This window comes from Schistocerca americana, chromosome 4, assembly GCF_021461395.2.
Source record: "Schistocerca americana isolate TAMUIC-IGC-003095 chromosome 4, iqSchAmer2.1, whole genome shotgun sequence".
NCBI lineage: Eukaryota > Metazoa > Arthropoda > Insecta > Orthoptera > Acrididae > Schistocerca > Schistocerca americana.
The window spans coordinates 357,322,158-357,341,575 of record NC_060122.1 but is presented as its reverse complement, the minus strand read 5'-3'; the positions used below and the strand labels follow the sequence as shown (position 1 = coordinate 357,341,575).

The following is a 19,418-nucleotide window of genomic DNA, read 5'->3' as shown; positions in this document are numbered from 1 at the left end:
CTGGGATCCTTTAGTCTTCAGCCCGTGGTTTGGTTTAGATACATCTTTACCATACGGACTCAGAGTGAGGCTGATCTGTTAAAATTCCTGGAATCTCTGAATACCTTCTCCCAATTAAATTTCACATGGTCCTATTCCGAATCCCATGCCACTTTCCTTGATGTTGATCTTGTCTTCACTGAAGGCCAGCTACATACATCTGTCCATAATAAATCTACTAACAAACATCACTACTTGCATTTTGACAGTTGCCATCTTTTCCATGTCAAACGTTGCTTGCCATACTGCCTTGGCGTTAGAGGGAAACATACTTGTTTGGATTCAGACTCTTCACAGCAATACCCTACCATTCTCACCTCAGCCTTCACTGGATGTAATTACCTCACCAGTCTAGTTCAAAAGCGGAACTCTTGGACCATCACATCCAATCCTGGTACTGGTGCTCCCTCCAAAAAAGAATTTGGGACCACACCATTGGTCACTCAGTATTATCCTGGTCTGGAATGTATTAATCAGCTACTTCAACAAGGCCATGATTCCTAAAATCATGCCCTGAAATGAGATCCATTCTGTCTGAGACTTTTCCCACCACATCTAGAATAGCATTTTGTTGCCCTCCCAATCTCTGCAATATTCTTGTCAGACCCTATGTTCCTTCTGCACCCATCTCCCTAACCTATGGCTCCTACCCCTGTGACCATCTCCGCTGCAAGACTTGCCCTATGCACCCTCGTACCACCAGCTATACCAGCCCTATAACAGGCAAAACATATACTTCGAAAGGGAGAGTCACCTGTGTCACATACCAGCTGTTGTGTTAACACAATTCAGCCTTTACATTGCCATGACTAGCACCCAGTTACCAGACAGGATGAATATGTGTAGTCAGATGGTGTATACAATTACAGGCAACACACAATATCCTGTTGCAGAGCATGCTGTACAACATGACAGTCATGATCTTGGTGCCTGTTTCACCATATGTGCCATATGAATTCTTTCCCCAGACACCAGTTTCTCAGAAACCCGCAGATGAGAACTAGTGCTACAACATGTCCTCGGTTCTCGCCATCCACTTGACCTTAATTTACATTAATTTCTTCCGTCCCAGCATTTCTTCATAGTAACTACTGTTTTCTTCATTCTGTTTTGGTTTTCTACATTTTTCATTGTCTTACCCATCTATTTTTCATTGCCCCCTCCCACCTCTTTTACGAACAATGCACTTAGCTTTTCTCTCTTATTAACTCAAGCATGATGTACAAGCAGTTAATCTTTGTCTTGGATATTACCCTGTCATCCACCTTTAAGCTCTCAGGCTTTCAAATCTTATCCAATGCAGTGCGCAACAATAAGTCTTTCCTTCTCATCTCATCCGCTAAGTCTTCCCTGGCCTGCAGTTCTGGGTAACTTTTCCAAAATGTACCCCTTCAGTCCTTTTCCTTCACACCTATTCCTTCCCCTTCAACCTTCACTAGGTCTGAAAGCTTACCAAATTATAATGATCTTTTATGTGTGTGTTCTGCTGCTGTTTGGTGAGTAGATTTTTTTATGTACCCAATATAATTGTTGATTCAGTACACACTTAGTTGTGTTAGGTCATACGTTTCGCTCAAGCGTGCCTCATCATGTTGATTTCAGTGATTGTTAAGTGAGTAAGTGTAGTCTTCCTGCCTTGATCTATTGTTGGGCATATTTTAGAATTTGTAGAGAAAACAATTTGACACAGAAATACCATTTCAGTTGATGGTTCCTGTAGCTACAGAGAGACTGATTACATCCCAGAGTGCATCTGGTGATCTTACAGATGAAGAACTTGATGATGAAGAAGCTGTGGCTGGCTGGGGGTCTGATGTTCTGCAGCTACCATCATCTCTTGAGCTCGATATTCGCATTCACAAAGGAGCAGATTCACTTGGTGAGTGTATTCTGAAAATAAGTGATTAACACTACATATTTTATTGACTGAAAGTCTGACAGTTTTATCACAATGTGCAAAATTTTCCAGATGTTAAAATAAGAAGAGCAAAAAATGAAAATACAAAAACAAGGAATAAGCAATGGGTCACATTATGTACTTGTAAAAGAAATGGGTTCTCATAAAAATATTAAATTTTCTTTCAAGTTATATGAAATGGCACAGTTTGTAACATGATGTGCCTCAGGACTGCAGAAATCTCTTTCACTTTCATAGATTTCATCAAATAAACCAGTAGAGAAATTAAATAAGCTTTCAATGTATGGTTCTTGAAAAGGCTATTATAAATAAAATCATACCAAAACAAGTAAGATTTTATAAAAATTCCTTTTCTGCAGAAGAGCTATTTTTTTATTATATTAATATGCTTCTGGTGAAACAATTGCAGTAATAGGTCATTGTACTAAATTATGTTTACTGTTAACACATTCTAATAAATTCAAGAATTAACTTTGCTCACTTTGTTTTATTTGCTGCTTAACACTATATGTCTAAAATGACCATGATCTGACATTTCTTGTATTTATCTTGTCATATGTTTTACACTAAACAGTGGAAAGTCCAGGTTGGAATATCAACAATTATGGGAAAGATGGGTTGCTACTCACTGTAAAGATGACATGTTGAGTTGCAGACAGGAACAACAAAAGATTGTTACACATTAAGCTTTTGGCCTGAGCCTTCATCAGAAAAGAAAAACACACACCCATTCACACATGCAAGCACACCTCCCCACACACATGTGACAACTATCTCTGGCTGTTCAGGCTAGGCTGAAACTGAAACCCAATGAATGGGAGCAACAATCCGCAGAGGAGTGGGGAAGGGGAAGGGATAGCAGGGGACAGATGGGATAAGGGAAACAGTGCTACCTTCTGTAGTGTGCAGGGTCTAGAGGTGGCAGAGAAGACTAGCTGATGCAGCATTGGCTGGCTATGGTGGAGGGAGGGAATGGGGAGAAGTGAGCAGAAATAAGAGCAGCAGAGAAGGGGGGAAGTCGGTGAGTACATTGGCAGAAGCAGTACACAATGAGGGAGAGGGTATATGAGTTCGGAAGAGATGATAGGGCACAGGGACCAGAAACTGTTGGGTGGAGTGTGTGGGGTCAGTAGGTTACCCTTGGTTAAGGCCGGGATGATGTCAGGTGTGGAGAATGTGTTGTAAGGATAATTCCCATCTGTGTAGTTCAGAAAAGCTGGTGGTGGAGGGGAGTATCCAGATGGCCTGGGTTGTGAAGTCATCCATGAAATGAAGCAAGTTATGTTCAGCTGCAAGCTGTGAAACAGCATGGTGCATTTGCTTTTGGTCTTTGTTTGGTGGTGGCCATTCATCCTATTGGACATCTGGCTGGAAGTCTTAAAAGTATAAAAATCTGACCAATGATTGCAGCAGAACTGGTACATAACATGGCTGCTTTCATATGTGGAGTGGCATCTGATCCTGTGATACGACTGCAATAAGAATTGCTGGGTGGGTGGACTGGACAGGTTTTGCTCCTGGGTCTTCCACAGAGATATAATTCCTGTGGCAAAGGGTTGGGATTAGGAGTGGCATAGTTATGGACTAGGATGTTGTGGAGGTTGGATGGGTGCCAGAACACCACTTTAGGAAAGTTGGGAAGGATATTGGGTAGAATCTCCCTCATAGCAGGGCATGATGATAGATAACTGAAGCCCTGCCGAAGGCTGTAGTTCACTTGTTTCAGTTCAGGGTGGTACTTGGTGATGATGGGCCTCTCCTTTGTAGCTGGTTCATGGGGGGTTGGTGTGAGGATTTAGGATGTAGAGGGGGATATGCCATGGGAAATTTATTTGTTGGCAAGGTCTCAGGGATAGTGCTTGTCTGTGAAGGCCTTTGTGAGACCTTCGGCATATGTGGAAGGGGTGGCAAGTATCGAACTTTACGTGTTGTTGGTGGGTGGAGGCTTTATGTAGATGGAGGTGTGGGTGGAGCCCTCAGAGAGGAAGACTTTAAAGTCCAGGAAGGTGGCACACTGGGGTGAGAAGGACCAAGTGAAGTGGGTAGGGGGGAAGGTCTTGGGATATGAAGAAATGAGTGTAGGTTGTCCTGCCCCTGAGTTCAGATCATGTAGATATCATCAATGAACTTCAACTAGATCATGTGTTTGGGGCCTGGGGAGGCTAGGAAGGTTTCCTCTAGACGGATCATAAACATTTTGGCACAGAATGGTGCCATGCATATGTGTATGACTGTACCATGGATTTGTTGTGTACCTCCCCTTCAAAGGAGAAGTAGTTGTGTGTTAGGATATAGTTAGCAAGAAGTATGAGGAATGAGGCAGTGGTTTTGGTGTCTGAAGGACATTGGAAGAGGTAGTGTTCAATAGTGGCAAAGCCATGGGCATGAAGAATGTTATCTCCCATCCACTTTATTTGGTCGTTCTCAGCTGGTGTGCCACCTTCCTAGACCTAGACATCCTCTTCTCTGAGGGGTGCATCCATATCTCTATCCACATTAGACCCACTAGCCACCAACAGCATCTGCATTTTGACAGTTGCCACCACCTTCACATAAACTAAAGATCTTACAAAGGCCTTCACAGACATCCACTATCCCTCAGACCTAGTCCACAAACAGATTTTCCATGCCATATCTCCACACACCACAAATCCTGCCACCACCTCCAGGAAACAGCTACAAGGGAGTGGCCCTCTTATCACTCAGTACCATCCTGAACTAGAACAACTGAACCACATACTTTGTCAAGGCTTTTATTATCTACCATATTCCCTGATAAGAGGGATATCCTAGCCAAGACCCTTCACACCTTTCCTAAAGTGGTGTTCCATCACCCACCCAACATCCACAACATCCTAGTCCATTCCTGTGTCACTTCCACTCCAAACCCCTTGACACAGGGATCATATCCTTGTGGAAGACCCAAGTGCAAGACCTACCGAATCCACCCACCCAGCACTTCCTATTCCAGTCCTATCACAGGCTTATCATACGCCATCAGAGGCTGGGCCACCTGTGAAAGCAGCCATGTCATGTACCAGCTCTGCTGTGATCACTGTTCAGCTTTTTATATTGGTATGACTATCAACCAGCTATCAAACAGGATGAATGGCCAATGCCAAACTGTGGCGAGAGCAAAGGCGACCACCCTGTTGCACAGTGTGCAGTTGAACGTAACTTGCTTGATTTCAACGGCTGGTTGACAAATGAGGCCATCTGGGTACTTCCTTCCAACACTAGCTTTTCTGAACTGTGCAGATGGGTGATATCATTACAACACATTCTCTGTTCCCAAAATCATCCTGGCATCAATCTATGGTAATGTACTGACACCACACCCCCACCCAACAGTGCCAGTGCACTCACTGATCTTTCCCCCTCCTCTCCTCCTTTCCTTTCAACTCCCTTTTCCCCCCTTCCTCCTTCTCTCCACCACAGCCTCCTGATGCTGCACCAATTAGCCTGTTTGCCACCTCTAGCTCCTGCACTTTCCACCAGACAGCACTGTTTCTTCTTCCCCCCATCTGTACCCTGCTATGCTTCCCCATTCCCTGCACCATTACAGATAGTTTGTTCTTGTTTGATGCATTTAAGTTTCAATCTAGTCTGAGCAGCCAGAGATGGCAGTCTTGTGTATCTAAGGTGTGCTTGCTTGTGTGACTGCACGTGTATTTTTCTTTTCTGATGATGAAGGCTTTGGCCAAAAGCTTAATGTGTGACAGTCTTTTTGTTGCGCCTGTCTGCAATTCGAAATGTCATCATTAAGGTGAGTAGAAATCTATCCTTTCCATGATTGTAGTTATGTTTTACTTTGTCATTTCTCAGAATTACATGGGCATATTCTACAGATGCTGGAATCTCCTGGTTCCTTTGTGCGCTATCTTACTTTTTCTCCAAACTATAGGCCTTGTACTTAAACCAAATCATTATTGTTGTAGAGATGTACAGTGTATGTAGATGATTAATGCACTTAAAGGATGGGTTATCCTGCAACTATTTGAAAGTATTTTTTTAATAAAAACTATTCTTTATCTCTTACAAGGTTGAAGCCTGTCTGAGTCATAATGTGACATGTTTCACATTAAACATTTGAAGTCAGATGAGTACACACACACACACACACACACACACACACACACGCACACACACACACACACACACACACACACAGAGAGAGAGAGAGAGAGAGAGAGAGAGAGAGAGAGAGAGAGAGAGAGAGAGTTTGATTTTGCCACTTTGCAGCCATCTAATAGTTTTCCAGGGATTTCTCACCGCTACCTACCTCAACATTCAATCCTGGAACCCTTCTCAGTGGCACCAACTACTTGATGGCTAAAAGAGTAGACATACAGAACTTCAAACCCCACTACAATTTGTCCATTTGCCGTGAACATAAACGTTGCTCAACTGTCGTGATGGATGCCACTTACTACAGAGTAAAATGTCTCTGCAACTGTCACATACCTCCACCTCCACCTTCAGCTTTGCAGTAGTGATCTCATTCCAAAATGTACCATGACCTCCAATACCTGTTTAAATCCTAAGGCCAGTCCTGGAAACTTCCAGACCAATACATGTCCATGTTCTTTTAATATGTGCTTTTCTTTACAACTTCTAAAGCTTAAGTTGTAAGTTATCGCGGAAAGGATTTCCAGCCACATCATCCAGTCTCTCCAGCCCGTTGTCCTCCTTTGTTTTCTCAGTCAGATGCTCAACAGCCCTTATCCAATGAGGCTATTTACTTGTCATTGGTTATGCCACCTCTATAGGCATTATTGTCCCCTATGTTGGTGGCCTTATGGATATCAAACACTGCCTGTGCAACATCCTACTCACTCCAAGAGTACTGACTTATTCCTTTCACATACAATCAATTACACTCTCACCTACCACTACTTATCCTCTGAAAGGCATACCTGCAAATATGTTTGTGACACATATACAGTATGGGCACTCATGTGACATCCTCATTTGTCAATGTATTCATAGAGCATATAGAGGAATCCTTTGTAGACATACTAATTTGACTGGACCTTTTTAATCTGGTCACTTGGCTACAATAGTCTGTTCTTGTACCTTCATAACCTCATTATCTTCTTGCCATTGCATTTCAGTTGATCCTCTTTATCTCAATAAACTCTCTTCCTGGACTTTCAACAGCTACCTTTTCGATGGCCCCCATAAGAACCCCTGTCAATTTCAAGCCACCAAGGCAGACAGTAACAACAATTTCCCTTCAGTAATTGCCACCCCAAGAAGTCTCTTCTCTACAATTTTGTCTTTTACAGAACACCGTAGACAGTGTCATGCAGTTGCTTCATCATTATACCAAAGGTGCTGGCAAAGGCCTCGCTGAAATCTAGTACACTCTACATCCAGTGACTTATTCCCTGAAACTTGATGCAAACAAAGATCACTTGACCCATATCCTTTCATGCATATGATTACACACACACTTACTAACCAGCCACAGGGGAGCATCCTTTGGATTATAAAGTACCACTCTGGATTAAAACTACTGAAGATCATCCACTGCTATGGTTCTGACTCTTTAATTTGGTCCTGAAATAAAGAATATCTTTCCTGAAATTCTTTCTGCTCCTCACACAGTGATAGTCCACTGTTCATCTGACTTACTAAATATTCTGGCCCATCCTTAAGCCCTTCTGATACCAGCAGCTTCCTATATATCAATGCAAAAGGACCAGCTTCGGAACTGTGAGAAGCTTGTCCTTCCAGTTGTAGAGCATACTGCTCAGAACAGCATGGTCAGTTTCATTGACTATTTCACAACCTATGCCATCTCATTTGTCACCCCTAATACCGGTCCCCAAAATTGCAACCAGTTCCTCTTTCACTCCATAACTCGTCCTCAGTCTCTACTAGGCCCTGCTATTGACTCGACACCTGTACTAATTGCTTTCTCATGTCGTCATATCATTTCATTCAAATGGCTGATGCCACATGTCTTTGGGTGAATGGAATGTTGAAGTGTAAGATGTAGAAAGTAGCGAGGCCACTGCACATAAAAAAGGCTTCAGACAATCATCATGCAATCTTGTAAGTGGTCGGCATATTGCCATATTTTTCTCTGAGAAAATGTGCTGCTACCATAAAACTGACTCTTTCCATGTGATAATATGAGATTTCAATTATGTAATTAATATAATATATAATAATTATTAATTATTATTATATTATTGTGTTAATTATTAATTAATGTATATTAATATAATATATAATTAATACATAATTAATAAATAAATGAACTGTGATGGTTGCCTACCCTATTTCAGATGAAATTAAAGCACCAAGTCTTTTCTGTGTGGTGGTGGCTTGCAGGAAAGTTGGCCATGAAGCACATGTGAATGAAATCTGTAGCAGCTCATATCTGTGTCACTGTCTTCGCTTCACTCAATTTCTGCAGAACAGTGCTATAGTACCCCACAGATGATGTGCACTGGCTTGGACCAATTAGTAGGTGACACATTTGGCTGGGTCATGCTTGGTCTTCAACTTTCAGATCCATATAAGTACTGTTTACATGGTGGAGATGTTAGTGGTGACACACCTGAAATGGTCAGAATGGCTCATCATCTAAACTACACAAATGTGTTGCTTCTTACACACATCAACCACAACATTGAATTTATTGAATGAGCCATCATTTATTAATTTGTTACACTGTCCATTGTCCTGTATTTCTGTGTTTTCCACATGCTTTTCTTCACGGGTGTGGTGGGTTTGAGAACTAGGGTCAGTTCATCACTGCATCTAGTCAGTGATCCAGTGCTGAGCATCACGATTTGTAGCAGTTAAAACAATGATTGAGCTAATATCTTGAACCATCCGAAACAGCTAGTGGCCTTGCCCAATTCCCACACTGGTTAAAGCCAGTGTACATCATCTTTGGGGTACTCTGCAGAAACTGGGTGAAGAACAGATGGTGACATGGATGTGAGCTGCCAGAGGTTTCATTCACATGCATCTCACAGGCAACTTGCCTGCAAGCTATTATCACAAGGGAAGCACATGGTGCTTTAATTTCATCTGGAATAGGGTCAGCAACCATCACAGCTGGTTTAGTTATTGGATGGTCCATACACCATAGTTGCAGTCTCATATTGTCATATGGAATGAGTCAGTTTTACAGTAACAGCACATTTTCTCAGTGGAACATACAGCAATTTGGTGACCATTTAGATGATTGCATGAGTGTCTGAAGCCTTCTTTACATACTGTGACCTCACTCATTTTGGTGTCAAACATTTCATTATTGATCCAAAGATATGTGGTATCAGCCCTTTGAAGAAAAAAAAAAAAAGGTATGAGTTAGTACAGGTGCCATGATCAAGAACAGGGCCGAGTTGAAACTGAGTAGGAGCTTTGCACTGAAAGAGAAACAATATCTGTGGTTTCAGACGTCTGAGAGCAGTCGTGTGTGAGTTGCGTTTGCATGTGCGTGTGTGTGTGTGTGTGCGTGTGTGTGTGTGTGTCATCTATTGTTGACGGAGGTCTTACTAGCCAAAAGCTTTATTTGTGACAAATCTTTTTCTTGTGCCTATCTGTGACTCAGCATCTCCGCTGTATGGTGAGTAGCAACTTTCCTTTTCATAATATTGTTACAGTCCCATTATGGCTTTTCCACTGTTTGATTTCATTTCTGTGATTGTAATTTTGGGAAATGACATTACAGATGACAAACAAGATGGCATAGGTTGTGAAGCAGTCAGTGAAATTGACAGGGTCAAACTTCTTTTGGCCACGGTTTCGAAGCTGGCTCTTTTGCATTAAACATTTAGTAACAGAATATCACTTAACGAGAAGCAGCAAGAATTACAGGATATGTATTCTTTATTTGAGGACTCAAACCCCTAGCCTTGGATGGAACTTCCTGTGTGCCGGACCGAGACTCAAACTCGGGACCTTTGCCTTTCGTGGGCAAGTGCTCTTCCAGTCTAGTTAACTTGTACTGTGCAACGCAAGGGATACTTCCCCATGGCTGGTAAGCAAGTATATGTGGGATCAGAAGCATGAGAGAGCGTGGTTCAGGTGATCTCTGTGCGAGACAGGTTTCAGGGGATGAGAGAATGGGTGTAGTGGTATAGTGCATGCAAAAACTAAATTTTGTAGGTGACGCTAAAGATTATTACAGAGAACTGATGGTTTTCAACTGACTCCAGGAAGAATGTGGGAATTCTGTAATGAATAAAAATCTGTACTCCAGATCCTGAGAGGAAAGGGGGTGGGAGTGCAGTATGTGAAATTCAAGTTTGATATATAACGATGCTATTATTGTGGTTATGTTCTTAGCTTTTGATCATCAGTGCAAAATGAGAAAACACTGGAATTTTGTGTAGCTGACCTGTCAAAAATAGTAGTGAAAGTGCATGGAGTGCCTCAGACCTCAGTTCTGGGCCTCCAACTTCTTGTTACTTTTGTTAATTATCTACTTCTTTGTACAGGGTACTGTAAATTCACGTCTTCGCTGATGACACTGTGTTACATAATGGTAATTCATTAAACAAACTTCAGTTGTCAGCGAATAAGGTTTTTAGGAATCATGTGAACTGGTTTAATGTAAATGATCTTTCTTTTATTTAGTATAAAAAAACTTTATTCAGTTTCACACAACTACTAAAGATGAAGAAATATGAGATAAACTGTGACCATCAGATAGTTAGGGTGGATACTTAAAAATACTTAGGTTTAGATATTGATAGCAAACCCCATTCAGATTGTGTTACAACTTATCTTTACACTTTGTTTACTCTTACAGAAATATCAAAACCATTAAATCAGCTAATTATAATTATTTCCATGCCATTATGGCATACAGAATAATATTTTGGAGAAATGCATAGGAAAAGAGCCATAAGAATCATGAGTGGAGTCCACCACAGAAACAAATGCATAAATCATTTTAAGGAAATTGAAATTGTCACATTTACTGCGCAGTAGCTATACATTCTCCCTGATGAGTTTAATCAGGGAAAAAAGTTTCTTTCTAGACCTAATAGTGTGTGTAAGATAATTGGATGGAGAATAAATATACTCGCCAAGCAGCAACAGAAGACACATACACAAAAGCTAAGGAAATGTGTTAGCTTTTGGAGCCAGTGGCTGCTTCTTCTGGCAGAAGTGTTGAAGGGCAGGGAGAGGGATGAAGGATAAGGATTGGTGAGGTTCAGGAAATGGAGCGAGTTGCAGGAAAGTTGCACAGAACCCTATGTCAGGGGAGACTTACTGGATGGGATGAGAAGGAAAGGCTGATCTTTGGGGACTGCACCACATGAGATTTGGAAACCTGAGCACTTGAAGCGGAAGATAAGGTAACAAGCAAGACACAGATTACTGACTAAACATAGTACAAGTGTTAACAAGAGCAGAAAGCTAAGTGTATTATAAATGATAGACAGATTGAGGTAGGGAGTGAGGAAAAATAGATAGGTCATAAAATAAATACTGTATTGAAAACTAAAAAGGAGCAAAGAAAGGAATAGTTACTGAAGATAAATGTGGTGACCAAAGAAATTAATGTAGATTAAGACTAGATGAGAGGGTAGAACCCAGTTCCCACCTGCAGCGTTCTGAGAAACTGGTGTCTGTGGGAAAAATCCAGATGGCATTTGTGGTGAAACAGGCACCGAAGTCATGACTGTCAGGTTTTAGAGCATTCTCTGCTACAGGATATTGAGTGTTGCCAATATACATCCTCTTATCTATGCCCATTCATCCTAACTGAAAGCTGGTGGTAGTCATACCATTTTGGGAAGGAGCGCCGGTCCCCAGCATGAATCCGCCCGGTGGATTAGTGTCAAGGTCCGGTGAGCCGGCCAGTCTGTGGATGGTTTTTAGGTGGTTTTCCATCTGCCTCAGTGAATGTGGGCTGGTTCCCCTTATTCCACCTCAGCTACACTATGTTGGCGATTGCTGCACAAACAAGTTCTCCACGTACACGTACACCACCATTACTCTACCATGCAAACATAGGGGTTACACTCGTCTGGTGTGAGACGTTCCCTGGGGGGTCCACTGGGGGCCGAACCGCACAATAACCCTGGGTTCGGTGTGGAGCGGTGGAGGGGTGAAGTGGACTGCGATAGTCGTTGTGGGGTTGCGCACCACTGCGGCTGCGGTGGGGAGGGAGCCTCTCCATCGTTTCTAGGTCCCAGTTAACATAACTTAACATTTTAGAAGGTGAAACAGTGTTTACTTAAAAGCTGGTATATGACATGCATCATTTCAGAGGTGGCTCCCTGTTTGACAGTATAGGTTTTGCCAGTTACAAGGCTGGTGTAGTTGGTGGTAGAAGGGAGCATAGGGCAAATCTTAAAGCAAGGGTGATCACTGGGGTGGGAGCCAAAGGGTAGAGAAATGATTGCAGAAGGAGCATAGAGTCTGATCAGGATTTTGTGGAGATTGGAGGAGAGGGCGGAGCAAAATGTCAGATAGAATAGACCTCAGGACATGATTTTAGGAAATCATAGTCCTGTCGGAGAAGCTGATGAATAGATTCAAACCAGTGTAGTACTGAGTGACAAGAGGTGTACTCCTAAGTTGTTTTTTGGAGGGGTCAACAGTACCACAATTGGACATGATGGCCTGGGAATCCTGCTTTTGAACTAGCCCTGTGGGGTAATTATATTCACTGAAGACTGAGGTGGGAAAAATTGTGTACTGCTGTAAAGAGTCTGTGTCTGGACAAATACTATTTCCTCGAATGTTGAGGCAGTGTGGGAGGGAAAATTTTATATGGAAAGGACGGCAACTGTCAGAATGTTAGTGCTGTTGCTTGTTAGTAGGTTTAATTTGAGAGTTGAGTGTGACCTTAGGTGAGGAAGAGCTCAACATCAAGGAAAGTGGCATGCGATTCAGAATAGCACCATAAAAAATTTAACTAGGAGAATTTATTTAGAGATGTCCAAAAATTTTAACAGGTCAGCCTCACTGTGAGTCTGTGTGGCAAAGGTGTCATCAGTGTATCTAAACCAAACCAGAGGTTGGCCATGCGGTCTGAGCTTCCTTGTCTTGGTTTGTGTCTCGGGTGCCTTGTCACGGTTCGCACGGCTCGCCCGCCATTGGAGGTTCGAATCCTCCCTTGGACATGGATATGTATGGTGTCCTTAGCATAAGTTAGTGTAAGTTAAACCAAGATGTGTGTAAGCCTAGGACCAATGACCTCAGTAGTTTGGTCCCATAAGAACTTTGCACAAATTTCCAAAAATTTCCAGAGGTTGAAGTCTTTATGGATCCCATGAAAGGGCTAGCATAGGAAGGAGCCATCTTGGTTCCAATGGCCACGCCCCTGATCTGTTAGTATGTCTGTCCCTCAAAGGTGAAGTAGCTGTTTGTAAAGTTGAGCAAGGTGAGCAGGAAGGATGTCATAGGTTTGGATTCAGACAGGTGCGATTGAGGTGATGTTCAGCTGCAGACAGGTCATGTACATAGGGAGTGTTGGTATAGATGGAGGTAGCATCAGTGATGCCAAGCAAGGTGTGTGGTGGGAGTGGGACGGGCACAGACAAACTAGAAAGAGGTTGTCGTCTTTAATGTAGGAAGGAAATCTTTGTACTATGGGTTGTAGCTGTTTATATTAAGACAGATGTACATTCAGTGGGCACTTTGAAGTCATTCATTAAGAGACAACCAGGGTGATTGGGTTTATCAGTATTAGTAAGAAGATAAAAGGAGGGAGTATGTGATTTGTGTGAGGTAAGAAATTCTATGGATTGAGGTGGTTGTCCTTGTGAGGGGCCTAAGGTTATAAGAAGAGACTGCAGGTCAGTGTGTATCACAGGGAAGGGATCATGATGACAGATGCTGTATGTAGAAGTGACAGAAAGCCAGCATAGGCCTTCACTTACATACTTTCATTGGGCAAGTACCACTGTGGTGGATCTCTTGTTCGCTGGGAGGGTAATTATAAAGTCATCAGTTTTTAGAGAACGAAGAGCGTGGAGTTCTGCAGAGGAGAGATTAGTGTTATGTTGTAGGGAACTTAGAAAGGGTTGTAAAGAATTGCTGGATTTTAGGAATTCCTGGAAGGCTTGTAAGGGGTTTTGAGGTAGTGGTGGTGGATCAAGTTGGGATTGTGATCAGAACTATTCAGGGCAGTGTTCAATGTCAGGTTTGCTGTTGGAAAGGTTATGGGATAGAGTTGCAAACTGATATTTCCAGTTGACATTTTATGTAAAGGAAAGTAGGTTCTTAACCAAAGCAGCATGATTAAGTACAGGTTTGGGGCTGAAAGTGAGAGCCTTGGATAACACAGATAATTAAGGTCAAAGGTTGTCTGAGAAGAAAGTTGAGAACACTGTACTGTTGTGGCTGGTTCTTGTGACCATGTTGTACCATTTCTCTGGAGAGTAGTGGTGAAGGTTTGAGGATGTTAAGATTGGTCAAGCTCAGTCTTTAGAAGAGGAGTGGTGGATGATGGTGTGGCTGTTTAGGGAGCTGGAGATGGACAGGAATGGGAAAACCACCGTTGAGGTACTTTAAGAGAAGGTAAGGTAGCCTTGGCATGGCCTGTTGTTGCAGTTTGTGGTTGGCTTGATGGATGGTACCACACAAGGGAACTTGAGAGGCAGGTAACTGCAGGATTTTAAAGAAGGAGAGAAGTCTGGTATAGCGGAAATAGGCAGAAATGGCCCTGAAATGAGGTTCACTCATCTGGACATTTTGCCCACCATACCTAGAAATGCTTTTCATCCCCCTTCCGAGCCCAATCCTTGCAATATCATTGTCAGAGCCTAGACTCTTTCTGCACCTACTTCTCTAACCTTTGACTTCTACATCAGTGACCATCCCCACTGTAAGACTTTCCCTATGCACCCTTCCACTACCACCACCTGTACCAGCCCTATAACTGGCAAAATACATACTATGAAAGGGAGAGCCACCTGTGAAGCGACATATGTCATGTAATAGCTGTTATGTAAACACTGTTAGACCTTCTACATTGTCGTGACTACCACAAAGTTATTGAGACGAATGGGCATAGACAGGGGTGTATACTGGCAACACACAATGTCCTGTTGCAGACCATGCCCTACAACACGACAGTAATGAATTTGGTACCTCTTTCACCACATGCACCATCTGGATTCTCCCTCCTGACAACATGACATCAGTTTCTCAGAACACCACAGAAGGAAACTGGTGTCAGAATATGTTCTTGGTTCTTGTCATCCTCCAGCTTTTAATTTACATTAATTTCTTCAATTACGGCATTTATTTTCAGTAAGTATTCCTTTCTTATTTTCTATGTGTTTCACTTTCTAATCTGTCTATTCTTCTTCCCCCCCCCCCTCACCCCCCCCCCCCCTCACCCCCACCCCCACCTCCTCACCACCTCACACATCCACCTGTTGAAACAAACCAACCAACCAACACCTCCACTTGCCTGCCACTTACGATACGCTGGCCTTAGTAAGTCTTTCACTATGTTTTGACACTAGTCTCTGCCTCGTTCATTACCCTTCCACTTCTGAGCTATCAGGTTTTTTAAACTCTCTTGTGGTGCAGTCCCCAACAATCAGTCTTTCCTTCTCACCCTTTACAGTAAGTCTCCCCTGACCCGGAGTTCTGGGTGACTTTCCCTTAATTTTCTCCACTTCCTAAACCTCACAGTTCTTTTTTTTCATATTTTTTACTTCCTGTTCAACCCTTTTGTCAGAAGAAGGTGCCACTGGCTCCTAAAGCTTGCAAATGTTCATAATTTTTAGATATTTTCTCCTGCAACCACTTGGCATGTACATTTTTTTATCTGTTCAGTTATACTAGATTATCAAAAAGTGATTATTTTGGCTAAGCATGTGAATCATAGTCATGATACTAGAAGAAAATACAACATGCACTCTGTGCATATAAACTGGAGTGTGGTACAGTCAGTGTAAGATTATTAATGTCTTTCCTTTTCAGATGAAGTGTTTAGTGGATGATGAGTTCTTATTTAAAAAATGCCAAGATATTCCTATGGCAAGTGTCATTTTACACTGTAGAAGAGTTCCTGAGTCTCACTGTAGTATCCATGTACCTGTAACACTCAGATACTTTCCCAGTTTCTTACTTGTGTGCATGCCTATTTATTATTGTAAACATTTGTAAATAATTCTATTTTTGAGTACAAGAATGTAAGTTGCAGGTTCTTCAACATGAGATAATTAGTATTATTTACACAACACCATATAAGGTAACCACAACAAACTTGTAAAACTGACGTTGTTCCATGTCCCGTAACATATTCACAATGTGAATCACCAGAACATGAAATAAATAAATGTTTCATTTGTTCATTGTCTTTCTGTAATTACACTATGTTGTGTTTAATACATAATGCACAGAAGTAATGAGTATAAAGTATGCCCATTAAATGCAGGATAATTGTTTTGTTGCTGTAACTGAATACAATAAAGAAATAAGAACGAGATTATGATCAACACACACTGAGTGGGATGCTGAAATAGCACTGCATTACAGATGATGATGTGTCATACTTACTGAACTTTCTTGTGCTGTAAGTCAAATACGAGTGCCAGAGAGCCTGCCACAAAGAGGATTTTAACTAGTTAAATTGGTTCATGGTTCATCCTTTTGCTACAATTCAGTGAGTGTCTCCATCAAAGTAGACTTATACGAATGACATCCTAAGATGTTTTGTAATCACTCACAATATTATTTGCAACATGAATATTAGTATTTTTATGCAGTTGTAAATTTTGTGTTTTAAATTTAACTTTGTCATTCTCATTTATCTTTTTTGAGCTAAATTCAGAATTTTTTTTTCAAAAGGATTGAGCATTGACTCAGTGGACAAGGGTGTGAATGGAATGCTAGTGGTGTCTGTGGCACCTGGAGGTGCTATGGCGAAAGATGGTCGCATTGTTCCTGGAGATTATCTGCTATCCGTGAACAATGAAAGTCTTCGCAAAGTTACAAACTCACAAGCGAGAGCAATCCTACGGAGAGCGCAGCTTCTTAACACTGATATCAGGTGAGTGCTTTTATTAGTCATGGTTTTATGAGATAATTGATGCTGAATTAATTCATTCCCAAGCATTGCTGTCTCACAGCTTATGCATGCCATTATGCCCTTTAGCAGCTTCTTTGGAGCTACTTTGTGCTGTAACCCTTCTGCTGCTTGCACACATTGTGTTCTTTTTATATTGCAATTTTCTGCACAGAATTCCCATTATAAAAGTGCTGTCATATCCATGCAGCTCTTTTTTTTTTACTGCCTGTTGTGTTTTATTCTGCTGGTAATTTCATTTCTATCTTCCTCACGTGTTATGAAAATAAAGTTTTTCTGGTCTTCTGTCTTTCCTTCTTTCATCTATCTGCCCTTGCAGATCCTGTCTCTAACAGATTACCTCTTGATAAAACTTCAAAAACTAATCTTCCTTCAGTTTTTCCTTTGCAGATCCATATACACAAATGCTTTGGATCCACTTGATTCAGCATGTTTGCTCTGTTCCCTGTACGTTATGTGCCTTTATCTTTTATCATTGATCTCTCTTCCCATGCTCACCACATCAGCATTTCTGTAGCCAGCTGTGATGACTTAAAAATGTATGTTTTCCATATCTTTCTTCCCTTAAGAAACAACTGTATATATTTCAGATGTTTTGGTTTCACTGTTTTCAGTCAATGATAATGCATCTTTCTTAAAACTGAATATATCACTTAAATCTATGTTTCTCACTGTTAGTTGGTTTCTAGAAGCAGTGTTAGTGGCAATGTATACTAATTTGTCTGTGCTCACTGAGTAAGTCTTAACTTCATTGTAGTATGGTGAGATGGCTTGTCAAACTCTGTTTGCAGTGAAAAGATGTCAAATAGGCTGCTGTAATAGGAAGTCCAAGATACTGATTTTATTCTTGTTGAGATGCAATTACTAGTGCAGTGGATATGTGGTATAGTCAGTGAAAGAAGCTCCCTGACAGCTACAGTGTGCTTGGTATGGCTGCTTTGCTTGGTTACCTCAACAATCATGTAAAATGATTTTGTGTGAATCTCAGTGGGGACACCTCAGCTCTGTTGTGGCTCCATAGATGACAATTGCGTTTATCTGCTGTGATATGTGATTCACAAATGAAAGATGGCAACAGTGCTGTGAGCTGTCAGAGATCTTCTTTCACGAACTCTACTATCGACAGCAAGAGTACTTTCTGTAACAGAAACTCAGCTTCTTATCTGCTTGAAATAGAATTAGATCCTAAGCAAACTAAGAAGAAAAATGTTACTGTCATTTAAATTTACTTACCAATTTATTCTTCTGAAATTCACGTATCAGTTTGTTTGAAACATGGCACTAGTGTTTCTTAATGAACAAGTTGAACAAATGAATAATTTTTTTAATGATAGTAAGCAGTGATTTTCTCTCAGCTAATGTGACAACAGATGATAGCAAGCATCTGTATTTTTTCGATTCCAGCTACTTTTGAATGCTGTAAGATGATGATGTTGTGTGGAAGTTGTGGTGTCAGTCAGTACAAGGAAATTATATTTCAATTAATTCACTTTATTAAAAGTGTGAGCAAGCTTTAAAATAATTTGTCCATTTACAGTTTATTGCATTAATTGTAATGTTTAATGGACTTAAATCTGCACTCACAGTAGAGACAGAATACCAAGTGACAAAAAGAATGCACTGAACAGTTCTAATAGTCTCATTGAGTGAGAATCTTTTCCAAAATCACATGAGGAGTCATAGTACGCTTACAGTTTTCTGAAATTACAGACTGATAGAAGCAAATTATGGGGGTTATAATAGCTTATGAATAAGGGACACACAATCTATCACATATGCAAAATATCACATTACTGAAATATTACAAAAATTTAATTAGAGATTTTGTTGGTGTGTTGGTGACAAATCACCTTGTGACAAAAAATCTCTGGTGAAAAAGTGTGATTACTTCCATGTCAGCTTCAGTAGGTAATTGCATTGGAAACATCTGTTGGCTTTATACCAAGTGGAGTTGAACATTCCTGCCTTCAAAAACCATGAATATGTTCCCACCCATGACCTATAAGAAGATATCAGCAGTGACAGCTGTGTGGTTTGTGATGTAACATATCACTTTTGGTAAAGTGATGTGTTACCCAACATGTATGTAGAAGCCAAATGATGATAGCCACAGTGTCTGCAAGGTAGGACGATGATGGAAATTTGGTTATGTGTTCTGGTACCTGCTGTCTAGGCAGTTATTCCTTGCTATGACGACATGGCTTGGAGAAGTAGGGAAAGTCATTGTATAAAGGGGTGCCTTGACAGTGGTTCATTCTGTCAAGCAGATTTATACAGAACTGTCATTAGTACTGCCAGATTCAGTTTATGCAATATCAGATCAAATGTACGAACAATTTTTGTGGATGTGGTGTTCCCATACGCCATCAGATTAGTGTAACTGTTGTTGGAAGAATTACTTTCTGTCATTTAGTAGAAAGTGAAAATTGA

At 41.2% G+C, this 19,418-nt stretch overlaps 1 protein-coding gene across 1 annotated transcript in view; it reads left to right on the top strand.

Annotated features, from left to right (window-relative positions):
* The window catches only part of LOC124613057 (multiple PDZ domain protein-like), a 131,119-nt gene that overhangs the window by 32,402 nt on the left and 79,299 nt on the right, over nt 1-19,418 (top strand). Inside the window, exons 3-4 of the mRNA XM_047141641.1 lie at nt 1,744-1,918; nt 16,751-16,952. Coding sequence (XP_046997597.1) covers nt 1,747-1,918; nt 16,751-16,952 — 374 coding nt within the window. The 5' untranslated portion in view covers nt 1,744-1,746. The remainder of the gene's footprint in view (nt 1-1,743; nt 1,919-16,750; nt 16,953-19,418) is intronic.